Raw genomic sequence first — 12,808 nt, forward strand, 5'->3', positions numbered from 1 at the left:
GTCTGGCAGCCATAGTTCCTTGTACTATATTCACCGTGATTTAAATTAGATGCAATTACTAACAAACAGAAAGTAGGAATCTTATTATCAATAGCTATGAATTGTGATTAGGAAAAGATTACTATTGTATTTTAAAAAGCAGATGGCAGGACATTCTGTATAAAACATACTGCCGAAAGAGATTTCTTCCAAATCTGAGAGATCAACTGGCCAAGCAGCCCAGCACACAGAGGTCTAAATAAATTTTGGTTTATCAGTCTGTTTTCAAGGGTTTATTTCATGCATTATTCTTTTGTTTAAATTCTAATTCAGTAGTAAAACATACTCAGTTAGTGGCTGGAAACAGGAATATTTAGCTTAGATTCATGATGCTCTCAAGTGAAAAGGAGGTGACAGTCTTGGCAGTCTACCAAATCGCTCATTGAGCAAGCTGTCTTTCTTTCACATAACGCTAAACTGTTACCCGGTTAAAGCAAGGATTAAATTGCTGTAGGTAACACAACAGTGGACATCAAGCTCCTGACACAAACATGAAATAAAACGAAATGCAAGCTCAGGGCCAAAATGTATTGTAGACTTTGTGCTGTGAATAGATCGGTTTCAAACCGTGGAAGGAGAGACCAGAACTACTGGTTGTTTTCTCCATAGCAATAAGGGAACATACAGGTCGGTTTTGACGTAATGATATATTTTGATACATCTGCTGGAACACCGAGAAAAGAAGTACCCCAAACTTTTGTGAAACTTGGATTTTGAGCTGGATTCAAACTTCATAGATTACACCCCTTTTCAACAACAACAACAAAAACAACAACAACGTGCTAATGCCTGTTGTGAGGCCATGTATCTGTAATTGACATTTACTTCAATGGGAGAAATGTGTAACTGCACCTCATAAAAGTTAGTCCATCTTAAGGGTGATTCCTGTTGATCAGGCAATAGCTGCACTTTGCACTGAATAAACTCTCTGGCTGAAGACTGAGGACATGAACTCTGAAGTTGAGGTGCTTATTATCCCAGGATATTGTAACTACTGATTAATAAGAAATGCCTACTACTACTACTAATAATAATAACAACAATTAATAATGAGGCTGTCAAACTTATTATTAATTATTATTATTATACAGGATTTTTTTTGTAAATATTCAAAAGTTTGTATGCTAAAGTACAAAACCACATGGGCTGCAACAAGAAACAAAGCAGGAGATTAAATTCTGGCCACATTGAAGTCAATGGGAATTTTGCCTCCCTCACTGCAGAATCTCAGAGCCCAGGCTCCAGCCCAAACCCAAATGTCTACACTGCAATTAAACGGCCCATAGCCTGAGCCCTATGAGCCGGAGTCAGATGTCATGGGCCAGCCGTGGGTGTTTAATTGCTGTGTAGACATACCTAGTGAGGCCAGGATTTCACTCAAGATCTTTAGCAGGTATTTAAAAATCATTTTGGGCATTTCAGCCTCTATTCCCCTATTTCCTTATTATTTTATGTCCCTCCCTTTATATCTTCCTTGCCTCCCTATGCTTCCCTCACTGCAGGTTAATAAGGCTCTTAACCACAGAAGAGCTCTCAAATACGGTTTGCTTAGACTGTGTTTCAAAACTCAACTGGGAGATAGGGAGTTGGAGTCTCACAATCTAAACATAAACCTACTGGTTCAGATCACCAGCTGGTATAAATCAGCACTCAGCATAGGCCATTGAAACTCATGGAGTTACACTGATTTACACCAGTGGAAGACCTGGTGTATGAGATTTACCTGGGGAAAAGAGTCTTGTTGATTGGTAGGCAGAGAACATCTTGGGATGGAAAGATCAAGGGAGAGATGGAAGGGAAGTTAAGGGAGAAAGGATTGAGAGAGAGGGGGGAATGATTTAAAGGGCTCTTTCCTCTTATTGAAATAATTTCCCTTTCAGGAGTTTGACAGCCTCATTTTCTTTGCTTTTTGATATACTTTTCAGCCTATCTGTAGGTAAGTCAATGATACCAACAAAATCTTCATACATGAGGTTAATGTCATATTGATGGAGAGAGAGAGAGAGAGACTGGCCATGTTCTTAGGTTTGAATGTAAAATATACTGCACTACAAGTAACTTATTGAGAATATAAAGAAATAGAAATTTCACCAAAAAGGCATACACCATATTATGCAATAACTTCAACATATCACATAAAATGGAACACATTTTCCCTTGCCAGAATAGAATTAAGGTAATCGGAACAGATTATTTATGTCTCTCAGGTTCTATTCATTTTATATTTATTCATTGTATTTGGAAACACGGATTAACATTCCTATTAAAGTAGAAAGTCAAGCAGAGTTTGTATTCCCCAGAACCAGTGGTTCTGAAATCACAGCTAAACTTCTGGATGAGGGAAATGGTGAATTATACGGTGACTCCTTGTAAATACAGATGTATGTTATAGTTCCATCTCCTCCAAAATTTGTAAATGTCAAGTGCCAGGGTGATTGTTACATCACAAAAATTAATTGAATATAATGCTACACATCAGTTTCCTGCAATAGTGAATGGTTTGGGGACCACGAACTCTGGATTTCCACTGCACTTTCAAGATCATTGTACTGTATGCAAGTTGCCAAATAACTGTTGTTCTTTTTTATGCAAATAAAGTAGTATTTATTTGCAGCTGGCTATCCAAGAGAGAATGAAGAACAAGATGGAAGCAGAAGTGGCAAGTGGATAAGCAGGCTACAGATGCAGATGTGGATTTGGACATCTGATCTCTGGATAGTCCCGAGGTCGGCAAAAGAACATACAGTACCCAGCACTTAAAGATGTAAAGCATGTTTTATGCTACCAGAAAAGCAGTGGATTCATTTTGATTCACCAAGCTCTAAGATATCAATCTCAAAAAGGAATGTACAAAAGATCAACTTTCTACACCATCTCCATTAAGTCTATGACGGAGTAACAACTGAAGAAACAGATACGGCAAGCTTAGCTTTCTGCCAATGCCATTAACACTGTCTTTGGAGTCAACTCAAAAGCTAGTAATTTGAATGGCTGAAGTTAGCATTGCTTTGTACTGCAAGTGAATGCAAAAAAAGACAATGGTGATGAAGCCTGGGAAGCAGCAGATGCTAACAATGCCAGCTTGGGAATGAAGAAGTCAAGCATTCAGTCACTTAAATTTCACAGTGTATGATGATGTTTCAATACAACTGTATGTCAGAGGTTCACAATGGCCTGTTCAACATCCATGTACAGTAAATAAAGAGAACTGGAAAAGAAATAAACACAAGCACAAAAGCCAAGCTGAGAGAAGATCTAATTTGGGCAATTGTTATAGACGGATGGGTGTGAAAGCTAAATGGGTATGGAAAGCCGGACTTGTATGGCAGCAGGTAAGATAAGGTCTGAAGCATTTGGTATGTAGTACACTTGTCAGTGATATAAGGAAAGATCACTCATTCAACACCAGGAACATGAAAAGGGATGTTCATTGCTGTGGGAAGATCAAGGTGTTAAAATTACACTACTTTGTACATCTGCCAAGAGGTGGAGACCATCTGCAGGAGAGGCAGAGGTGGAGTACAGTGCAGCAGCTTCCTTCTAGGACTGCATGCATGCTTTCGAAATAATAGTTCCAAGTAGCCCAGCCAAGTTTTAAAGCTGTATACTGTGCTTTGCAAAAAAATCATTGTTTTATATCTATATTGAACAAAAGGGCATAGGTTTTGTTCTCAGTTAGCTTTCAGAAAGCCCACTGATTTCCCTTGGGGGCGTATGGATAAAATAGAGGGCACAGCATGTCCCAGCAGTCCTCAAATTTGATTGGCTTTAAACAATGAGAGGTTTTTGTTTTTTTTTCCTCCCCAAAATGGCATTTTCAAACAAACTTATCCAAAGTTTTCCCAAATCCCTGTCATCTTGAAAGCACAGTGGGGCTCAGGGAATATAGTATACACTGGTATATGCAAGAGGGAATACAGTATACACACAGTCTATATGCAGCTTGGACAGAGACCAAAGTGTGGTTCGGCCAAACCTACTGTGAGCAGCATAAAGAAAAAAAATCATGAAGAGCAGGAAATGCTAGTACTTTTTGCCACTGGTCTCACAGAGGCAGATGGCTCAAGGTGAGGTGAAGGGGAGAAAACATCTTTTAAAATGCAGCAAAAACAATTTATGTTCTGACTGTCTCTACACATTTCTAATCTGGGCAACAAATGTCTGGTGATTGTGGATAAAACATTTGCATATTCATTAAAAAATACTGAAACAAGCAAATGGAAGGAATTAGAATATGTAATTTTTTAGGTTTGGCAACTGTATTTGGAAACAGCACATAAAAAGTAAAATATTTTGCTGGCCTTCCAGAGTTTTTGATAAACCTAGTATGCATTGGAACCTGAGTGAATGAAATCCTGTTAGATATTACCATCTTAACAATATGCACTCCATACAGAGCAGTGCTGGCTCCTGCTCAGAGGAGGGAAATTACCAATACTAACAAAGGAAAGTAGATTTACAATAAGCAAATATACAAAAGCTCCAAATAATTATAACATTCACGGCTTGGCAATGAGTTTCTAGACTATGAAATTACCTTTCTTTTGGGGGAATGAAGATTTGACAAGGTTACTATAAACAAAGGGTAATTGGAAAATCAAATTGCTCGACACAAGTTATTGTAAGGTCTGGAATAATGGAGATAACATTTTAAGAAGCTTGCTTATGACTCACTATTATTTTTGTCTTTTACATTCTTGTCACTGAAAACACTCCCTGGCAAATTGAACCATGGGATATGTAAACTGCTAAATACAAATACCAGCTTACCCCTGATACAATAAGTTCTCCTCCGAGATTCTGCACTTCTGCCTTCACCTTGCTGCAGATATTGAGCTGGTGGCAATAGAGGGCAATGCGCTGCAGATATGCCAATAGATCCTGCTTGCAGGCTGAATCAGGGCACTATAAGGGGGGAAAAAATAAGCAACATTGATTAGATCTAGCTCAGTTTATCTGTTCATTATACAAAAGCAATCCAAGGAAATAGTAGCACTGTTGACACCATGTTAGATTCATCCATTTCACTTAACCCTTTAGTGAGGAATTTGATGAGAGCTGAAAGCTATTCTGTACCTCTTCTATAGCTTGAGACTCATAAATTAAAATGTGAAGATAGCCTGGGTGCTTTACAAAAATAATCTCTTTTTGTCACTTACCTGATGAACTTAAAGAAAACAAACTAATCTCTGTAGATGTTTTTCTTAGGGCATCATTCAGTTTGTAATAAACATAGGAGTCTACTGATGCATAATATACTAGTCCATCTATACTGGAAGGAAATTATTTATAGTAATATACATGACATTATAGAAGATACTTTCAGGCTTGCAGCCCTTAATAAGAAGGAAATGAAATAATTTGGCCTCCTTGCCTGTCTAAGCAATACTTCTCACTACTACTGGTAGGCCATCTAAAGTATTGTACCATTTTGACATATTCCTCATGACAAAAGTGTGCAGAGAAAAATTACACTAGGTCAAATTAAGTAGAATTTGTGAAGGTTTCATAATCAATATAACCAGACAGGGCCCAAGTACAACTCATTTACAGTCCATTGAAATACACTTTTGCAAGGAACTGCAGCATCCCCAACAATAATCAACAGCACAATAAACAGCACCCGTAGTTAATATTCCTAGACTTGCCTCCTGAGCACAGGCCTGTATAATTCACACAAATGAACCAGAGTTAAAAGGTCCCCTTCCGAAGAGCACGTCTCCAATAAACACTTGTCAGAGCTACACAACAAAGTCCGCCTTACAATATTGTTTGACTATGGAGATCAAAGATTCAGAGACTTTTGAACTAGCTTCTTTAGGTCATTAAAATGCTACATTCAATTTTCCATTTTGGAGAGTAAAACCACCACATGACACCTTAACTAAGCATGATCAGATTAAACACTCACAGCCCAGTGGCCCCACAACTTCTGTCTAAATGGTTATAATAGCAATGACAAATAAGGCACAAGGGAAAAATGTTTACAGTGCACTTGGATGTAAAACAACAGCACTGGTTACATACACACACTGTGGCCCCTAACTCTGAAAGCAATCACTTAGTTTGCTCCTCTGTCTTTAAGTCTAACAAACAAAAAAGAGCTGAAAGAACGAGGAGTACTTGTGGCACCATAGAGACTAACAAATTTATTTGAGCATAAGCTTTCGTGGGCTAAAACCCACTTCACTGGATGCATGCAGTGGAAAATACAGTACAAAGGTATATATATATATATACACACAGAGAACATGAAACAATGGGCTCCATAAAGACTGGGAGTGGATGGGTCATTACACAAAGTAAAACTATTTCCCCATGCTTATTCCCCCCTCCACACACACACACACACAGACACACACACACAGAGTTACTCTCACCTTCTTGTCAACTGTTGGAAATGGGCCATCCTGATTATCACTACAAAAGGTTTTTTTCTCCTGCTGATAATTGATCACTCTCGTTACAGTGTGTATGGCAACACCCATTTTTTCATGTTCTTTGTGTATATATCTTCCTACTGTATTTTCCACTGCATGCATCCAATGAAGTGGGTTTTAGCCCACGAAAGCTTATGCTCAGATAAATGTGTTAGTCTCTAAGGTACCGGGAGTACTCATTATTTTTTTTTTGCTGATACATACTAACACTGCTACCAATCTGAAAAAAGAGCTGGGAGTTCTTTGGAGACGTTAGGCCAATAGGCCATTTAATCTGTTCTGTACTTATGATAATGCCATAACGTCTTCCTCTCGCATAGTTGCAATATCTTTCAAAAGTGAATTCCTAAGAGACCTTTTTTTCCTACTTGTGACAATTTAATACAGTAATATTTATCCTGCTCTTGAGGCCTATGAGCTGAAATAAATGAACTTTAAAATAATATCTCTCGAGAGCTGACAAGGCTTTACATGCAAGTACCTTGAATCAAATTAAGATGTAAGATCTCTCTCATTGGAACAGTAATTAAAAATGCCACAGTCAATAAAAAGTTTATACTCCATGTATGTCTCAAAAGTTCTGTAAAATATCACCACGGCCAAGGGATTAAAAGAGACATTTAACTCTCATATTGATTTAAAAAAAAAACTTTAAAGTTTGTATTTTACATCTTTCTGAAGGGATGTAGATTAAAGACATGACTCAAGCCAATATTCTCTATACAAGCTACGTGTGTTATGTACCTGACATTTATTTCTTTAAACTCTCCCACCTCAAAAACACCAGAATGAAAACTTCAAGATCATTAACGAGCATTTTACAGCTCTCTTGACAGTGGGAATTACATTAACACAGGGACAGATTTCTCGCTCCTAGGATGTATCCAACAGGAGTGGGCTCCAGAGGGGGAAATGGGCCTCCTGGGTGGAACAGTTCACATCTCCAAACCTTTGGGGATTATAGGAAAAAGCTGCAGCTCTGTGTACAGCTCTGGCCCAGAGTATCTTGCAGGATGAACCTAATGCCATTCCCATGCTCATGTTAGAATCCCTGTGACCAGCAGACTTTCTCCCATTTTAAGGGGAAGAGAAGGATGGTCAGCGGTCACAGCTGTAGGTTTGGAGGGGGATGATAAGGGAGGGTATCTGCGAGGATATCCTCCTCACCTACAACCCCTCCTATGGGTTTTCCATGTGAGTGGATGATCCAGGTCCTTCTTCCCTTGGGGGCATTTCTCTGTCTTTCTGTCTGTCTGTAATGAAATCATTTTTGAATGCCACATCTCATCCATTCCAATTTTTCAGGGAATTGTCTAGGTATCCGTGGACAGAACCTCATTGGTTTTGGTGAAATTTGGAAAACTGGAAAGGCTAATGGGCAACTCACAAAGGCCTCTGCATCTGGTTAGCAGGCACAGGAGTGTCGACCACCTCTGTAATGGTCAATAAAGGAAAGAACTGGTTCTGGCAGCCAATATAACAATACTTCCTATCTCAGCTTTGCCCATCCGCCCAATACAGTTTAAAAAGTTGACATCCTGAATGACTTATCTCTCAGACAGACAGAAAAGTAAAGAGAATGGTGTGGAAAAGGGGGCACATACAAAGCCCCTAAAATGGAGGTCCCAGTATGACATGAATGGGGGCCATGAGCAATGGGGGCACACAAAGTGCCATGGCATGGCTGGAAAATAAGGGACAATGGTATGGGGTTGGAGATAGGGGACACACAGAAACCCTGAAATATGGGGGGATGGGGAAGCACATGGAGCCACTGCCATGGTGGGTGAGGGGGGCTATAGTGAGGAAGGAGTGAGTGAGGGGGAACATTGATTCCCTGGCATTGAGAGAGAACTGGGGACAATGGTATGAGGGATAGAGACCAGGAGGGAACACTGAGCTCCTGGAATGTGACAAAAAGGGGAACAGGGGCACACAGAATCACTGGCAGGAGGAAGGGGTGGGGTGGGGCTATATGGAAGCCCTGAATTGGAGGGGGATGGGAGGGTAGTGCACAGGGAGCTTTGGGCGGGGTGGGGGGTGGGGACAGAGAAATGCAAGGAGCCCTGGCATTTGCAATGAGCTTGGGCTACAGAAGCACCAAAGTGTGTGACCTTTTTATTGCTTTTCGCCATCAACATTCTACCGCAATCATCATTTGTAGCCAAGATTCCTTTGTTGCAGATGAAGATTGTTGTACCTTCTGGGCTTTTCTGGGGTTCTTAGACTAGTTTACAGATTTCCCATAGCATGAAAGGTACAGAAGGGTGTGCGTAATCCCCTTTTAAGTAAGGGCAACAATGAGGAGGCTGGAGTAGCTCGGGTCACCTTGGTGTTTTTATCTACGTTAGCTGATGCTATTATTACTTAGTTGGTTTGATTTCTGAACCAGTGAATTAAAGGGCTTCAGTATCAGCTTCATTCAACTGACAATGATCTTTCCAAACTGACTGGTGCTGTACAAACAGCCTGTTTTCAGCCACTAGATCACAGCACTAGTAGAGACATTCTCTAGAGGGTCCTTAAACCACACAGCTAATTTGTACTGTCCATTCAAACTGCTATTGATTGACTGATTCATATTATATATTTATTTGTTTGGGACATTACCTGATCAGCTACAGCTCGTGCCAATTTGTCCATTCTAGAGCCTGCTTCTGCAATCTTCTTGGCAGCATTAATGACATCAGATGTATTCTTCAATGGCCCTTTACCTCTGGAAAGAACAATATGGTTATACTACAATCTAATTAAATCGTGACACAGCTGCAGTGTCCTAACTCAGTATATGATTATTTATTTTATGAATGCCTTCCTAATTTACTGCAACTTCACCTTGGACTTAACTACTAATTATACGTTAGCTTGATTAAGAAACGGGTCTGCTATATTTCCTTTCACATACAAAATGCCTCGCTAGCAGGTTAATTTGATGGTGCCTTCAAGCCCATGAACTATGTTTAATAGTGTGCGCATTTTTAAGTGCTCATTAGGAAAATGTCCCTGCAGGAATACAAAACTTTTTAAAAATTCTGTTATTCCCAGACCAGCGCTTAACACCAAGTCTGACAAGTCTAGTGCAGAAATGTCACATTAGGAAATCTCTTCTCTTAGATTTCTGTCATAAAGCTGCTAAACTACCTGAGGCATAATTCAGTTGCGCTTAAATCCTGCTTGATTTTTTAAAAGAAACTTTACTACTAATCTGTCTCTCTTGATATTTGTGAGATAATGTAAAAGACACAAGTTCGTACAAATAATGATACCACCTAATTCTTTTATAGTGATTTTCACCCGCACATCCCAAAGTGCTTTAAAAAGGAGGTCCGTATTCCCATTTTACACATGGGGAAACTGAGGTGCAGGAGGGGAAGTGGCTTGCCCTAGGTCACCCAGCAGACCAGAGGCAGAACCAGGAATTGTACGCTAGTCTTAAGTCCCAGTCACCTTAACAGTGACTGCCTATGCTTTGCTGTCAATTATATCAAGAGATCAGCACATCTGGCTGTAACACACTCCAGACATTTGGGAGTTATTCCATTTTAACACCACTGAAGTCACTGTAGGCAAAGGAGATGCAAAGGGGTTTTGTTTGTTTGTTTTTTAGTGGAAGATGTTAAAGGAGACTTTATTGAATCTGGTGTAAACAGATGCACTTCAGTCCACTTTGACTTTTTTTTAATTTACTCCAAATATGACAGTGATTTTAGTCTCATTTTCACATTATTTCTCATCTTTTGATGTTAGAAACATCCAATTACCAAACTTTCAGTTTGACGATTAAGGTATTAAAACTTATGCAGCATGTGGTAGAGAAACCTTTGTATCCTGGTCCCCTGAGAAGTTATTAGATCATCACCTCTCCCTTCCCAGAACTGATAGTGAGGCATGAGGAACTTTTCATTCTGCTTCAGAAAAGAGAGGTGAGAGATCCAGACCAAAAAGAGATTTTTTTATGTCCCTGTCATGAAGGGTATAGAGGGATTTTACACTCCTTTCCCATGAAAGATGGGCAGGGGGCTAGACATATTGTAGGGGGAAGAGAAACTCAGCTCTCTAGAGAAAGATCCCTGCATGATTCTTCTGCCTAAGGAAATGATTTTTTCCCTATAGAGTGCAGAAAGGAAGAATAAGGCCTCAGTGGGTTTGGGATTTTTGTTTGCTTGGTTGTTTGTTTTTTGCCTTGCAGAAGTGTGGCAAAACATATCCAAAACATGAGCTTTGGAGAGGACTTTTTGGTCATTCACTCCCCAAGACAGCAGGGATTGTAGCACTGCATAGATAACTCTAACTTTAGGAGGGTGCGTTTAATCTCTTGTAAAATGGTCCCTCTAGTCTGATTAACAATGTGACTGGATATAAACAAAAATGGTTTTGTTTAAATGATAACATTAATTAATAGCCTTTTGATGCACTGTAATTAGAAAAAATATTAAAGCAAGGAAAAAAGTCACTGTTATTGACAAGTTCTGATGAAAGTTACTTCTGGATGAAATCAAGGGCTGCTTTTTTAAAGAAATTCAGTCATGAGAATGAGTTCAGTGGATTTTTTGCCATTATTTTTGATTGACATTCATTGCGATGAAATGTTGAAAGTTCAGCAAGCCTTATGCATTTTGACTCGTGTTAGACAAAAGGTCATTTGAGGGCCTATCAGGTCACACATTATCCTTGCTGCACCACTTCTGCTAAAATTAAAGATGCACAAATAACTAACAAAACCATACATCTTAAATGGTGAACTGTCCAAAATAACCAAGTGAAAGAACTATTTGGGCATGTCAGTAACCTTTGTGCTTTAAGCTGGCTTTATGTCCCCCCAGCCAACAAGTCACTAAGGAGTCTCAAATATAAATAGGTTTCAGAGTAACAGCCATGTTAGTCTGTATTCGCAAAAAGAAAAGGAGGACTTGTGGCATCTTAGAGACTAACCAATTTATTTGAGCATAAGCTTTCGTGAGCTACAGCTCACTTCATCGGATGCATACTGTGGAAACTGCTCACGAAAGCTTATGCTCAAATAAATTGGTTAGTCTCTAAGGTGCCACAAGTCCTCCTTTTCTTTTTTCAAATATAAATGTGTGTGTTTGATGTTCTGGCCCGCTGTAGGAAGTAAAGCACCTCTGTGACTGATTTCACTGGGGCTACTCATGTGATTAAAGTTACGCAAGTGGTTAGGTGCTTTGCTGAATCGGGATGGAATTGCTCTTGTGCTTAAGTGCTTTGGTGAATTGGTGTCTTAATGCTGAACAGTGTTTAAACAATATTGAAGATCTCCTTTGTGTTAAAAGGCAAATACACAGGGCAGTGATTATAGAACCAGCAATATTAGAATTGCTACAGACCCATTACTTAAACATAGTAAATACACTCAATGTTCCTTAAACACCATCATAAAGAAATGATGCAGGGTTTCAGAGGAAGCTCTCAGTCCAAACGCTTTTGTGCTTACCTAGTAAAGTCTGTCATTTCCATCATAATCATGCACATCTGCTTTGCCAACACAATGATGTCATTACCACTGTCATCCCACTTGGCCACCTCAGCATCCAATTTGCTCTTTTCTTGGTGGAATATCTCTACTTGCTCCGCAATCTTAGCCTTCTCCTCCTGGGGCAGTTGAGCCATGATAGCCTGGATAAAACGTAGAGTAGTTGCCCATGAAAAAAGGAAGCTAGAAATCATTTTAGTTTCTAAGGGTCTAAACTGGCAAGGTGCTGAGCGCACACAACTTCCAGTGTCTTCAGAGGGAGCTGAGGGTGCTAAATCCATCACAGCTGAACTCAGCACTTTTTAGGATAGGATTTTAATTCTGAAAGCTGTAAAGTGAAATGTTTCAGAGTAGCAGCCATGTTAGTCTGTATTCGCAAAAAGAAAAGGAGTACTAGTGGCACCTTAGAGACTAACCAATTTATTTGAGCATAAGCTTTCGTGAGCAAGTGAGCTGTAGCTCACGAAAGCTTATGCTCAAATAAATTGGTTAGTCTATCTAAGGTGCCACTAGTACTCCTTTTCTTAAAGTGAAATGGTGCAGATAGTTTCTTCAGAAAGGATAATTTCACACCGAACAAAGAGACTCCCAGGGACTCCACACAGAATAGCAGAAATCAATCAAAGCTTATAGTGCCAGATGCTTACCTGGTGTAAATCAACATAGCTCTACTCACTTCAGTAGGGTTACACTGATTTATACTAGCACAGGATGTGGCCCCGGCTACAGTGAAATCTGCCATAAATGAGTCCAGTTGCTTTAAGTGGACCAGATTGTTTAGTATAAGTTATAGCATAACCACATGACAAGCAAAATTGAACTGGAAACCTCACAGGTG

At 39.6% G+C, this 12,808-nt stretch overlaps 1 protein-coding gene across 4 annotated transcripts in view; it reads right to left on the reverse strand.

Moving 5' to 3' along the window:
- Window positions 1–12,808, reverse strand: part of CTNNA2 (catenin alpha 2) — a 775,924-nt gene that overhangs the window by 33,533 nt on the left and 729,583 nt on the right. For all 4 annotated transcript variants that reach the window (XM_043544890.1, XM_037898317.2, XM_043544889.1 and 1 more), the window contains exons 15-17: window positions 11,932–12,113; window positions 9,090–9,195; window positions 4,810–4,944 (exon numbers count right to left, since the gene is read on the reverse strand). In XM_043544890.1, coding sequence (XP_043400825.1) covers window positions 4,810–4,944; window positions 9,090–9,195; window positions 11,932–12,113 — 423 coding nt within the window. The remainder of the gene's footprint in view (window positions 1–4,809; window positions 4,945–9,089; window positions 9,196–11,931; window positions 12,114–12,808) is intronic.

The sequence above is a fragment of the Chelonia mydas genome, chromosome 4 (genome assembly GCF_015237465.2).
Source record: "Chelonia mydas isolate rCheMyd1 chromosome 4, rCheMyd1.pri.v2, whole genome shotgun sequence".
In the NCBI taxonomy this organism is placed as follows: domain Eukaryota; kingdom Metazoa; phylum Chordata; order Testudines; family Cheloniidae; genus Chelonia; species Chelonia mydas.